Here is a 14,251-nt window from a genome sequence, read left to right as displayed (position 1 = left end):
CCCAGGGCAGGGCACAGAGGAACACATCCAGGTTAGTTTTGAATGTCTCCAGAGAAGGAGACTCCACAACCTCTCTGGGCAGCCTGCTCCAGGGCTCCAGCACCTTCACAGTGAAAAAGTTTTTCCTTATGTTCCCATGGCACCTCCTCTGCTCCAGCTTGCACCCATTGCCCTTTGTCCTGTCACTGGACATCCTTGAGCAGAGCCTGGCTCCATCCCTTCATATCTTTATCAACATGAATGAGGGCAGCCCTCAGGCTCCTCTGTTCCAGACAAAGAGCCCCAGCTCCCTCAGCCTGTCCTCAGCAGGGAGATGTTCCACTGCCTTCAGCATCTTTGTGGCTCTGTGCTGGACCCTTTCAAGCAGTTCCCTGAGGTTCCTGAACTGAGGGGCCCAGAACTGGACACAATATTCCAGATGTGGCCTCACCAGGGCAGAGTAGAGGGGGAGAGGAAGCTCTCTCCACCTACTAACCACAGTCCTTCCCATACACCCCAGGATGGCACTGGCCCTCTTGGCCACCAGGGCACATTGCTGGCTCATGGTCATTGTTCTGTCCACCAAAACCCTCAGGTCCCTTTCTCCTGTGATGCTCTCCAAGAGGTCATCCTCCAAGCTGTGGTGGACCACAGGGTTGTGCCATGTATCCAATCTACCTATTGCATCCTATCCAATCCCACAGGGCTACCAGGTAAGGATGGATGAAGGTTCCCAAGCAGCGTGTGTAAAGCTGTACCACACAGCACCATTACATGTTTCATGGCCAGCAAGGCTGCATGATCCTTTAATCTCCTGAAGCGGAGGAAAGTAGCTTATCTTAGAAGATCTTTCTGGGGTTCTGCATCTTCAGACTGGGCTCCAGGCTCCACAACAGCAGAGAAAGGCCTGGGTGAAATCACTTTGTGATGTCACTGTGGCAGGTAGCGGGGCATATGCTGTATGTCTGAAGTATTAAACTGTCACCTTTGGATGTCTGGTCCACAGAGCAAGGCAGAACACAAAATTCAAGCCTCTCACCTGGCAGAGGTGGGAGTTCCTCCTTCACCCACTCACTACTCATCTGAAGGCCATTGTGGAGCAGCAAGGTGCGAAGCTGTGCAGAGAAACCATTGTGAAGTGCAGCTCTCTGGATACTGTAAGTCCTCTTTGTATCATACTTGAAACAAACCAAAACAAACCACAATACATGAAATAAGCATCACATGTGATGGCAGATGAATTAAGGGGCCTGCAAAGATGGATCTATGCCAAAGAGGCAAACCAGCCTGGTTATAGTCAGTGTAGAAAGCTAGAGGACAGAAAATCCAGACACACAAAAACGTGTGAGGCTTCTCTTGTGCGACAGCAGGGCTCTCATCTTACCACAAAGCTGTCTGTAAGCACACAGCTGGGATGGAGGGTGGCCTGACACTTAATGATGCCCTGGCATTCATGTGAATTAATTGAGATGACCTCAATGAGGAGTCACTTAACATCCAGCTTCTCCCCGAGCCAAAAGCTGCAGAGCTTGCCAGTTCCCAGGCTAACACTTAACAGATTCATAGGGTGGTTTGGGTTAGACATTAAAGATTATCTAGCTGTAACCCCACTACCATGGGCAGGGACATCTTCCACCAGCCCAGGTTGCTCAAGGCCTCATCCAACCTGGTTTTGAATACCTCCAAGAAGGGGATATCCACAACCTCCCTGACAACCTGGTCCAGTCTCTCCCCACCCTCACTGTCAAGAATTTCTTCTTAATCTCCAGTTTAAATCTGCCCTCCTCAGGCTTCAATCCATTCTCCCTTGTCCTAGCACTACAAGCTCTTGTAAAAAGTCCCTCCCCAGTTTTCTTCTTCTTTATTGTAAAAAGTCCCTCCCCAGTTTTCTTCTTCTTTACCTCCTTCAGGTACTGAAAGGCTGCATTAAGGTCTCTCTGGAGCCTTCTTTTCTCCAGGCTGAACAGCTCCAACTCTCCCAGCCTGTCCCAGAACAGCTAAAAGGGAATCTCTCCAGTGCTCCAAGGATTTGTTTGTGATTTAAGAGAGTGATCCAATACACCAATTGCTCAAGAGACACATCACACCTGCTGCCCCTGGTGTGGTGCAACATGGTTAACCTTCTCAGGATCCTGGACTTCTCCTTTACCTTACCTCTTCAGGCACAGGGCTTAGGATTTTCACATCATATCTGATGGTGCAGTTCCTGTGTTCTTGATTAGGGTTTGGTTTCCAGTGTAAAAGTACTTGTCCTAATGCAGAGACTGTGAGGGTGAAGTTAACAGGAGGGAGTACCTGAACTGCAGGGGAGAAAACAAAAATATCCACAGCGTGGTGATTGAGGGAACTGTTCAAAGCAGCAGCTGCTTACAAGCAATGAGCAACACAAGCAAATCATGGGACTGGGGCTGTACAGCCTGGAGAAAAGGAGGCTGAGGGGAGACCTTCTGGTCCTCCACAACACCCTGGTAAGAGGCTGGAGGCACAATGTGGGGGCTTGCAAAGAGAAGCCTGACAGCCACAGAAAGTTCCATGTGAGGAAAGAAACAAAATGATGAACAGAGGAATTAAGCACAAATAGAAGAAAACGTAGAAGGATGGGAATGCAAATTTCCAATGACAGAGCAAGAGGGATTCCTGCAGCTCATATGGAAATGAGGAGGAGCTCATGCTGCGGGGAAATGATAGCATACAAATAGCAAGGCAGGGAAATAATCAATCCACTCCCCAGCATTTCTAGGGTTCTTCTGAGCCTGACCCCACCTTGATCACTGTCTCCAAGCTAGTGAAGGGACATCAGTCCCCACCCCTCCTGTGATTTCCACCTTTGATGCCCACTAGCTCAAGTTTCAAGCATGTATCAGGAAAAAAGCTTCCTGAAAAGCTCAGGAAACCCCAGCACAAACCATCCTGAACTGCTTCCATTAAAATGTTCCTTGTCGAGTTACCAAAACTGTTGAGATGACAAAAACTGCCCAGTTAAGGTTGTTAACACACCAGGATTATGCCAATGATGCTTTGTATGTCACCTTGTTTCTGCAGCTAACTGCAGGTTAAACTGCTCCCTGGAATAATTCCTGTGCTCTAGCTGGGTTAAATTGTTGAATAAACCAGGCCAGGAACTACTGACCAGCCCAGAGGGCAAGTGGCATGCCACAAGTCATGTCTACTTGCCTCATGGTTCTTTCCTCTCAAAGCAAACCAGTCCCCAGGCACTGGCTGGGGATAATCTCAGATGGGATACAACTGTCCCAGGAATCATGCAATGGGTTGGGTTGCAAAGGACCTTTAAAGACGTAGTTCAACATCCCTGCAATCAGCAGGGACATCCCCAACTAGAGCAGGTTGCTCAGAGCCCCAAACCACCTGACCTTTTCCAGGAATGGAACATCTCCCACCTCTCTGGGACAGGGTCTCACCACTGTACAAAACTTTTTCCTTCTGTCTAGCCTATATGTCCCTCTTTGAGTTTAAACCATCATCCCATGTCCAGTCACCACAGGCCCTGCTCAAAAGTCTGTCCCCAGCTTTCTGATCAGCCCCTTGAAGTCCTGAAAGGCCACCAGAAGGTCTCCCTAGAGCCTTCTCTTCTCCAGGCTGAACAACCCCAACACTCTCAGCCATTCTTCACAGGAGAGGTGTTCTGGCCTCATGTTAGCATCTTAGCACAGCATGGTCATCTGTGCTCCTGCACTCCTGACATGCCATGGGCTGTTTTAGTCACATGCAGAACACTGCATTTGACCAACATGTAGAGGGGCCTTGGTCACCCACTGGTGCTGAAGCTGCACATTGGTAGAAGGAAAACGCCTTACCTTCTGCTGTGAGAGGTATGTTTGGCTGAACCAAGTTTGCTGTCCAAAGGAGGATCAGAAGAACTCTCCTCATGCTGGCCATCACCTTAGGATGGTAAATGAGAAGGGCCAGGTATCAGGACATCTGCCTTGGGACCGTTTCACAGAGGCTGACGGCTAGAGAGGAGCCCAACCCAAGAGTCAAGTACAAAGAGTAGGGAGCAGGGTGTATCCACATCAGCAAAGCAAGGACGCTGCTGCCTTGCTCTGGGGATTGACTTCATTCCTTGCAGGAAAATGCACCTTCATGGATTCATAGAATGGTTTGGGTTGGAAGGGACCTAAAATATTGAGTTTCAATCCCCTGCCATGGGCAGGGACATTTCCCAGCAGCCCAGGTTGCTCAAGACTTCATCCAACCTGGCCTTGAGCACCTCCAGGGAAGGGACATCCACAACCTCCCTGGGCAACCTGTTCCAGTGTCTCCCCACCCTCGCTGGAAAGAATTTCTCCCTCATCTCCAGTCTCATTCTGCCCTCCTTGTTGTAGCTAAATTTAACAGAAGTACCACCAGCCACATTTCATTCTGTTCCCTTTGGTTTTGCCTGCCCTCCTTGGAAAAGCTGCTGGATTTGCTGTCATGAGGGGATGTCCATAGCAGCAGTCATGGAATTAGAGCACTTTTCCATTGAGAGGAGTGAGTTGGGCTCAGGTATTGGTTTTCAGTAAAGCCCCATTTACACCAAGAACACAAACAACTGTTTGCAGCTGTCACCAGATATAAAATGGCTACTTACTGTAATTTATTTTCCACTTTTTATTTCAACAAAGCTCACTGAAGAAGCCATCTCAGCACTCACCTCAAGGCTAATTCTCCAGGGTTAATTATTGGCTGTAAAAGAAACTATTTTTGTTTGTTTCTAATTTAAATGAACGACTCCTTTGTTGTTGCTGTTGTTTTTAATGCTTAAACCCAGCAGGTTCTTCTGCTTCCTAGAGATTGTTTTATGAAGTGCTGGGAGAATAAAAAGGATCTGTGTGTAATCATTCATGTAGAACCTAATATAAACACCACCAAAACACAAACCAGCAGCTCTCCAAAATGTTCTTACCAAAGAGACATTCTCAGCCCAATTGCACAGCTTCCCTGGGGCACTCCAGCAATTGCTTGCATGGAAAACATAATATTTTCAGATGGTAATGAGCAGAGAAAGCATCTTTAAGCCATCAGTTCTCCCTGAACCTCCAATAAATAACCCAGGGATGGGAAGCACTCCAACTGATCACAGTTGGACTACTTCTGCTGTACAGTAACTATGTTTTTGAAATGCTGGATGAGTGTTGAGTTCATTAAAATGACACCAAAATCTACAATGCAGTTGTGGTTCTGAGTGGCCAAGTCCACTCCTTTGCTGTATTCACAGTTTAGATGTACTTGTCATTCTGGTCCCCAAAATGAGTATGGGGCTAACTGAACCTCTGGAGTGTGCTCATGGATTATTCCTGGGCATGGCTGGACAGAAGGCCAGCAAGTTAAAGGACCTCTTGAGATCACCCAGTCCAACCCCACTCCTAAAGCAGGGCACCCACAGCAGCTTGCCCAGGGTCACAATGCACAGCTGGACTTGGAATCTCTCCAGACAAGGAGACTCCACAACCTCTCTGGGCAGCCTGCTCCAGGCCTCCAGCATCTTCAAAGCAAAGATGTTTTTCCTTAGATAAACCTCTTTGGGTTCCAGTTTGTGCCTGTTTCCCTTGTCCTATCCTTAGGCACCACTGACAAGAGTCTGTCCTCAGCCCTTTGCCCCCCACAGCTCCTTTAGCTCTTGCTGAGCATTGCTCAGATCCCCTCTGAGGCTGCCCTTCTCCAGGCTCAACATCCCCAAGGCTCTCAGCCTTTCCTCCTCACAGAGCTGCTCCCCAGTCCCCTCATCGTTTTTACAGCCTCTGCTGGACTCCCTCCAGTAGTTCCCTGTCTCTCACAAACTGGGGAGCCCAGAACTGGACCCAGGATTCCAGATGTGCTTTAATGTCAGTGTATCAGTTCCAATGCCTTTAGTTATTAGGTTGGACTTGATGGTCCTTGATGGACCTTTGGGGTCTTTTCCAACCTGGTTGATTCTGTGATTCTGTGACTGCTCTGACATGTAGCACAAGTAAAAAAGCTGCCTCTCTCTTGGGTTTACTTAAAGTAGATTTGGCTAGCTATAGATATTTTTTTTTAACTTTATCCTCACAAAGCAAGGTTTCTGATTCTTACTGGGCACATTCTTTCAAAAAGATCCTGAAGATCAGTGTTTCAAAAGCCCTTTTGCTGCCTAAAATCACACTGTATTAGTCACAGATCCAACATTTTCTGAGCAGCACCTTCCCGACCTGAAACTGGATAGAAAATGTTACTGTCATGCAGATTAATTTTCAACTCCCATCCTTCTTGTTCTTCTCAGTTTATCTCTTCCTGCCTTGTTTTCAAAAATGCTGCTTTTCCTTTTTCTTGCTATCAGACTAAGAACAAAAACACAGCTTTTGGAAGAGGTATTTCTCTAGCTGTGTAAGACCACAGCCTGTAAGAACACCTGGAGCTCTGTGACACCCTGCATGTTTCATGTGAGAAATCAGACAAAAGAGGCTCAAAATTAGTGTATTTAGGTAAAGATGTTAACTAGAAGTCTGCCAGATTATGCTCCTGACGAAAAAAAAAAAATGGATTTAGTAAGTTCTCAGGATGAACAAAAGCCTTGACTAGATTGTGTTTTGGTTACATATGGTAAAAATAAAATGCAAAATATATATTATAGATATGGATTACATAGATAGATATAGAGATCTATAGATAGATATAGAAAGATATAAATATAGATACATAGATACAGATATATAGCTATAGATACAGATACAGAGATACAGATATATAGATATATAGCTATAGATACAGATAGAAATAGCTACAGATACAGATATATAGATATAGATATATAGATATAGGTATATAGATATATAGCTATAGACACAGCTGGAATTGGGGAGATACAGGCTGGACGTTACAGGCTGGATGTGAGGAAGAAGTTCTTCCCCATGAGAGTGGTGAGAGCCTGGAATGGGTTGTCCAGGGAGGTGGTTGAGGTCCCATCCCTGGAGGTGTTTAAGGCCAGGCTGGATGAGGCTCTGGCCAGCCTGATCCAGTGTGAGGTGTCCCTGCTCTTGGCAGGGGGGTTGGAACTGGGTGATCCTTGTGGTCCCTTCCAACCCTGACTGATTCTATATAGAAATAGCTACAGATACAGATATAGATATATAGATATATAGCTATAGGTACAGATACAGATACATAGATACAGATATATAGACATATATATAGATACAGATATAGATATATAGCTACAGATATATAGCTATAGATATAGATGATAGAGATAGCGATACAGATATAGATATAGATTCCCTTTCTAAAGGGTATACTCCTCCTCAAAGGACAGCAGAAATCCAAACCATACCAAATAGCCTCCAAAAGGTAATGATTTTCTTACTTCTAGCCGACTTGACCCCACTACCTCACAAGGAACTGGACAGCAGCATATCCCAGATGCATTTCCTAGTGTAAGGAAAAGCAGGACCTCTTCCAAAGCAAGCAGAACAAGTCAAAACCAAACCATAACAGACATCCCAGGAGGTTACCTGCAGAGTCTCCAAAGTCGTGTGAAGAGTCTGCTGGGTTTGTCAAAGGTCCTCTGGGTCATCTCTCTGTGGGTTTCTTTTATAACTGCTGCCCTTCGAGTGCAAATGTGGTAGGTACTTCAGAAATGATGGCAGATGATAAGTTGCATAAGCATGCACTGAAAAGGGGAACTGCAGATTTAACCACAGGGTGGAAGGCTCCATACAAACATGCAGTTTAGGCCAGAAATGGTTTTATTGTACTTACTGAGGGCTAATTACATTGCATTGTCTCTTAAGAGCAACAAAGCTGGGGAAGGGTCTGGAGAACAGGGCTGGGGAGGAGCAGCTGAGGGAATTGGGGATATTCAGTCTGGAGAGAAGGAGGCTGAGAGGAGACCTCATTGCTCTCTACAGCTCCCTGAAAGGAGGTTGGAGCCAGGTGGGGGTTGGTCTCTCCTCCATCGTCTCAGTTGATAGGAGAGGAAATGGCCTGAAACTGTGCCAGGGGAGGGTTAGGTTGGAGATGAGGAAAAATGTCTTTGCTGCAAGACAGGGATTGGAAAAGGCTGTCCAGGGAGGTGGTGGAGTCACCATTCCTGGAGGTGTTCAAGAAACCTGTGGCCATGGCACTTGGGGCCATGGTTTGCTGGCCATGGTGGGGTTGGGTTGGTGGTTGGACTGGGTGACCGTAAGAGAGCTTTTCCAGCCAAAACAATTCTATGACTGAACAACACTGAGCCAGGTTTACCCAGGGAGGTCGGAGATGCCACACTGCAGGTCAGGTTGTTTGTGGCTCTGAGCAACCTGCTCTAGTTACAGATGTCCCTGCTGACTGCAGAGAGCTTGGACTGGATGACCTTCAGAGGACCCTTCCAACCCAAACCACCTTGTGAGTCCCTCTTAGACACTCCTGATGGATCGCCCAGCTCCCGCCCGGGCTCCGCGGAGACCTGAGCACGGAAGCCCGGGAGGAACCAGAGGGGCGGCCCCGGGAGGGAGGCACCAGAGTGGCAGAACAACAGAACGGAGGGGCCGGTGGGGAGGCAGTAGAGGAGCAGAGGGGAGAAGCAGAGGAACAGAGGAGCGGGCCCGGGAGGGGGCAGAGGGGAGCGACCGGGAGGGAAGGGGCAGAGGGGCGGACCCGGAGGAGGGGGCAGAGGGGAGGGCCCGGGAGGAGGGGGCAGAGGGGCGGACCGAGAGGGACGGGCAGAGGGGAGGGCCCGGGAGGGAGGTGGCAGAGGGGAGGGCCCGGGGCTAGGCCGTAGCTCCCCCGCAGGAAGGGGCGGTCCAGGCCGGGCCGCGTCGCGGTTTTGAGCTCATCGCGCTGCGCCGGGGAGAAGCCGCACGGCAGGAAGCAGCCTGTCAGGCCTGGCGCCGGCAGCCCCGCGGGTGGGTAAGTGGTGCCTGCGAGGCGCAGGGGAGTCTGTCCGTGCGGCGGGAGCCATGAGGGCTGACGCCCCGTGTCGCTGTCTCTCTTCAGATGTGGGCTGAGGTGTTGCTTCTGCACTGCAGGGCCGGGCTGCGGCCGTTCCTGCCGCTCCGCCTGCAGCACCGGGCGGCGGGCGCCATGAGGCTCCAGTCGCCCCAGTTCCAGGCGCTCTTCACGCCGGGGCTTCGCAGCGTGGCAGGTGAGTGCGGGGGGGATTTGGGCGTCCTCAGGGCCGAGCAGCGGATCCCGAAGTGTCCCAGCTTGGTGCCCCTGCCTGGAGAGGCAGCGTGGTGAATGCAGGCTCTGCATCTTGTGTGTTTGCCAGGGAAAGGGGCAGGGGCTTGTATGGGCAGGCCGTGGGTAGCTGTGGTGGTATGGGAGGTGTGTGCTGCTTTTCGGCTCTGGCTAGTGTAACTGTAGGAAGACCTTAAAAGCGATTTCCGCCCCCCCCCCCCCCCCCCCCAAATGACCAAGAATTATTCCAAAAAATGACCAGAAATGATCCGAAAAATTGATCAAAAATAACCTGACAGAGCTCAGTGTTCATCACTAGCCCTGGGATGGTGTTCCTGGTCTAATTTGGATGCCTGGTTCACTGTGTTCTGCCCTAATTAAACTAAACTGTATTGGCTACTAATTGCTGAAGGTATGACACAGCTCAGGGTCCCCCAGTGTTAATTAATCTAAATATTAACAGGTTGCTCTTGAAGAATACTTCAAAAGTGACTGGGAAAATGCGTGTGGGTGCTCAGATATTTTACCTAATACCTGTATTTTGCATGGAGCTGCATTATATATGTGCTGCTTACTGCACATTTGAGTAGTCTGTGATCTTAATTTGTACAAATATCATAGAGTGCTAGAATGGTTTTGGTTGGAAAGGGCCTTAAGGATCATCTAGTTGTAAACCTTCTGCTATGGCAGGGACACCTTCTGCTAGACCATATTGCTGAAGGCTCTATCCAACTTGGCTTTGAACATTTCCCAGCTTGGAGTGTGTGTGTCTCCCCTTCTATCTTCTCAGCTTATGTGCTGTGGTTTTTTGTTTGAGAAAGTGTTTTATGTTTTTCCTTTCCTTCCTAGAAATGTTTGAGAAGAAGAACTACGAGCTGAGAATAGCAGGAGGTGCTGTGAGGGATTTACTAAGCGGAATGACACCACAGGATATTGATTTTGCCACTACAGCTACACCAGCAGAGATGAAGGAAATGTTCACATCTGCTGGCGTTCGTCTGATCAACAACAAAGGAGAAAAACATGGAACCATAACTGCCAGGGTTGGTTTATGATTTTCCTTGGATCTTTTCTGTATCAGTAGCTGTGCAGCAGAAACAATAGAAACCTAGTAGCCTGCTCCTTCCCTGTTAAAATCTCACAGGAAGAGTTTAAATGAGATCTTTCTTTAAAGTATGAGATCACAGGATGGTAGGGGTTGGAAGGGACCTCTGAAGATCACTGAGTCCAACCCCCCTGCCAGAGCAGCATCACCTAGGGCAGATCACACAGGAACAGGTCCATGTGGGCCTTGAAAGTCTCCAGAGATGGGGACTCTACCACCTCTTTGGGCAGTCTGCTCCAGTGCTCTGCCACCCTCAAAGTTAGGAAGTTCCTTTTTGTGTTTAGATGGAACTATGTTCAAGTTTATGCTCATTTCCTCTTGCTGAGTGTGTTGGAGTAACACTGCCTGTGGGATTTTCAGCTCCACGAGCAGAACTTTGAAATCACCACCCTGAGAATCGACGTCGTCACTGACGGACGCCACGCCAAGGTGGAGTTCACCACTGACTGGCAAAAGGATGCTGAAAGGAGGGACCTGACTGTCAACTCCATGTTTTTAGGTAAACTTTTTCTGGATTTCACAGGAAGGCAGTAAATTCTCTCAGTCGGATTCTGGTTTTGTCCTGCTGTCGGCTGAAAGGTCTCTGCAGATCGGTGTGAATGTGTTTCATTGTGCCAACCACGTTTGTAAATTCCTACCCTTCTATTTTTTCTCTCCTTTTTTTCTAGGTTTGGATGGGATGCTGTATGATTTTTTTAATGGCTATGAGGACTTGAAAAACAAGAAAATCAGATTTGTGGGAAAGGCAAGTGAGAGAATACAAGAAGATTATTTACGAATCCTGAGATACTTCAGGTACTAAGTTTTGCCTTTCCTAGATCATGAAATCCTAGAATGATTCAGGTTGGAAGGGACCTTAGAGGTCATCTAGTCCAACCTCCCTGCCATGGGCAGGGATGCCTCTCAACTAGACTCAGCAGCTCAAGGCCTCATTCAACCTGGCCTTGAACATGCCCAGGGAGGAGACATCCACAGCCTCCCTGGGCAGCCTATTCCAGACGCTCAGCACCCTCATTCTCATAGAAGAGATGCTCCAACCCTTGGATCATCTTTGTGGCCTCCTCTAGACTTTCCCAAAAGCTCTGTGCACTTCTTGTGCTGGGGACACCAGAATTGGAGGCAGGAGTAGAGGTGAGGTCTCAGCAGAGCAGAGCCAAGGGGCAGAATCCCCTCTCTTGCCCTGCTGCCCACACTCCTCTGGCTGCAGCCCAGCACACAGCTGCCTGCTGGGCTGCATGAGGGCACTGCTGGCTCATGGGGAGCTGCTCAGCAATCAATGCACCCAAATCTCTTTCTTCAAAGCTACTCAACCTCCTCTCTAGATAATGGTGCAGAATAGATCAGTGATGTAAAAAAAGTTGTAATTATCACCTTGGTTTTTTCTCTAGTGTTTTCCATTCCAGTATTTAACAGCCATGACATTGACTCTCTAAACAAGTAGCTACTACCCAAGCAGCAGCAATAAATGGAATCATCTCACACAGATGTTTTGTTTGGGCAGATTTTATGGAAGAATTGCAGAAAATCCTGGTGATCATGAACCTAATACACTGCAGGCCATTAAAGAGAATGCCAAAGGTTTGGCTGGAATATCAGGAGAAAGGATTTGGGTGGAACTGAAAAAAATCCTGCTTGGAAACCATGTCAGTCATTTGGTTGGACTTATGTATGAGCTGGATATTGCCCAATACATAGGTAAGGGGAAATGAAAGCTGATTTCCTACTCCTGTTTCATGTGCAAACACAACTGCAGCATGGCAAAAAGTGAGCTAAAACTTCCTTTTATGTAGAAAGAATTTTATTTTTTCCTATTTTAGCATTCAGATTTCTTATTGATAGCCTTTTTTGCCCCCTTACTTTTTTGTGTGTGTGTGTGTGTGTGTCCCTTCAGGATTACCCCTCAATGGAAACTTAGAGGAATTTGACAGAGTCACTAAAAATACTCAAAAGCTGTCTCCTAAACCAATGACTGTTCTGACATCCCTCTTCAAGATGAAGGATGATGTCACCAACCTTGATCTGAGGCTCAAAATCTCCAAAGAAGAGAAGAACCTTGGCCTGTTCTTAGTGAAGCACCGACAAGAGTTAACCAAAGCATCTGGTCCAGAACCACTTAGACCATACCAGGACTTCATCATGGATGTGAGTAAATTTTAAATACAGCTTTACTTTGGTCTTCGTAGCAAATGTTGAGTATCCAGAGTGTCCCAACCAGGCTAGATGAGGCTTTGAGCAACCCAGTCTTGTGGGAGGTGAGGTTGGAACTGGATGATCTTTAAGGTTCCTTCTAAATCAAGTCCTTCCATGAATGGCTTAGATTGGAAAGGATCCTAGAGATCATCTACTCCAACCATCCAACCATGGACAGGGATACCTCTCAGCTAGATGTGGTTTCTTGAGACCTTATCCACCCTGGCCTTGAACACCTCCAAGGGGAGGGGGCAGTGATGTCCTGGGATGCAGTTGGACAAATGTGGCCAGCAGGTCGAGGTTCTGCTCTGCCTCGCATAGTTCCTCTGCAGTTGGAGGTTGAAGGGAATGGTTACAGCCATTACCTGGCATTCAGGATGCCTCCAAGGAGCTCCCAGGTCCTAGGTAGGACTTGAAGCAGGAAAGAGCTTCATTTCCATTAGCTTGTCTTAATGAGAATAGCACAACACGGTGGCCCATTCCATCTCTTCTGTGCTGTTTTCTTTTAGTCTAGAGAAGCCAACACAAACTCCAAGATTTATGAGCTTCTAAAATACCAAGGAGAAGAACATCTTCTGAAAGAAATGCAGCAATGGACTGTCCCTACTTTCCCTGTTAGTGGCCATGACCTCAGGAAGATGGGAGTGTCTTCTGGGAAAGACATTGGAGCTGCCTTACAGCAGTTGCGGGAGGAGTGGAAGAAGAGTGGCTACAACATGGATAAAGAGGAGCTACTGAGTTGCCTCCAGAAGTTGGAAAACTAATAATAGGGAAGGCCTTGTGTGCTACTGTATGTGTAACTGAGACTCTCAGCATTGGCAGGGGTAAGACAGCACCTGCAACATGGAACACCTTCAGAGAGCAGGGTTCTGCTGCTCTTAACTGAGCATTTCCACAAGGAGAGCTTAAATTCTCTACTACTGTAAAACTTATTCTGCCACATTTCATACCCTTTCCCTGTCTCTGCTGTATTTGGACGGAAAACGTCACTAACTTGGCTGAACTCGGGGGCAAGACTTTGTGCTATACCTATAAAAAAAAAAAAAAAAAAACAGTAAAATATTTTTATTGTTAGATTGATAAGTGTCTTGGACTGAAGAGTTTTGTCTGTTTCAGCAGTGAGAGCTCATCATGGCTTGCAATGTGACTGTGGCTGGAGCACAGGTGTGTATGAATCCCAGAAGCGTGACTGGGTGTAAGGAGGGAGGAAGGAAGGCAGGCAGGAAGGGAGGAAGGAAGGCAGGGAGGAAGGCAGGAAGGGAGGAAGGAAGGCAGGCAGGAAGGGAGGAAGGCAGGCAGGAAGGAAGGCAGGCAGGAAGGGAGGAAGGCAGGCAGGCAGGCAGGAAGGGAGGAAGGCAGGCAGGCAGGAAGGGAGGAAGGCAGGCAGGCAGGAAGGCAGGCAGGCAGGAAGGGAGGAAGGCAGGCAGGCAGGAAGGCAGGCAGGCAGGAAGGGAGGAAGGCAGGCAGGAAGGAAGGCAGGCAGGCAGGAAGGCAGGCAGGCGGAAGGAAGGCAGGCAGGCAGGAAGGCAGGCAGGCAGGAAGGAAGAAAGGAAGGCAGGCAGGAAGGAAGGAAGGTTTGTTCCAAGCATGTGGGTAATTGAGTGCAGAAGTGTGTTCCTATGTAAAAGAACAGAATCTTTTGGGTGATGAAAATATTGATGGTCAAGGAACTGCTGGAGAGTCTCCTGTGGAGGCTGGTTTGCTGCTGAAGGACTTGGATTAGCTCTGTGTGGAGGAAAAGCTGAGAGCCCTGGGGTTTATGCGCCTGGAGAAGAGCAGCCCCAGACAGGACCTGAGCAATGCTGGTCAATATGTGAAAGCTGGAGGTTAAGTGGATTGCATTGGGTTCTTTTCAGTGGTGCC

At 48.2% G+C, this 14,251-nt stretch overlaps 1 protein-coding gene across 1 annotated transcript; it reads left to right on the top strand.

Annotated features, from left to right (window-relative positions):
- The first annotated feature begins 8,910 nt into the window (after positions 1 to 8,910).
- Positions 8,911 to 13,405, top strand: TRNT1 (tRNA nucleotidyl transferase 1). Its single transcript, XM_054387349.1, has 7 exons — positions 8,911 to 9,058; positions 9,943 to 10,136; positions 10,559 to 10,697; positions 10,867 to 10,993; positions 11,700 to 11,893; positions 12,090 to 12,340; positions 12,898 to 13,405. The coding sequence occupies exons 1-7, from the start codon at positions 8,911 to 8,913 to the stop codon at positions 13,150 to 13,152; spliced, it is 1,308 nt and encodes a 435-aa protein (XP_054243324.1). The 3' UTR covers positions 13,153 to 13,405.
- Positions 13,406 to 14,251: the final 846 nt, after the last annotated feature.

Source organism: Indicator indicator, chromosome 15 (genome assembly GCF_027791375.1).
Source record: "Indicator indicator isolate 239-I01 chromosome 15, UM_Iind_1.1, whole genome shotgun sequence".
NCBI classification, from domain to species: domain Eukaryota; kingdom Metazoa; phylum Chordata; class Aves; order Piciformes; family Indicatoridae; genus Indicator; species Indicator indicator.
The sequence above is the reverse complement of the archived record's forward strand: the minus strand, read 5'-3'. Positions and strand labels throughout refer to the sequence as shown.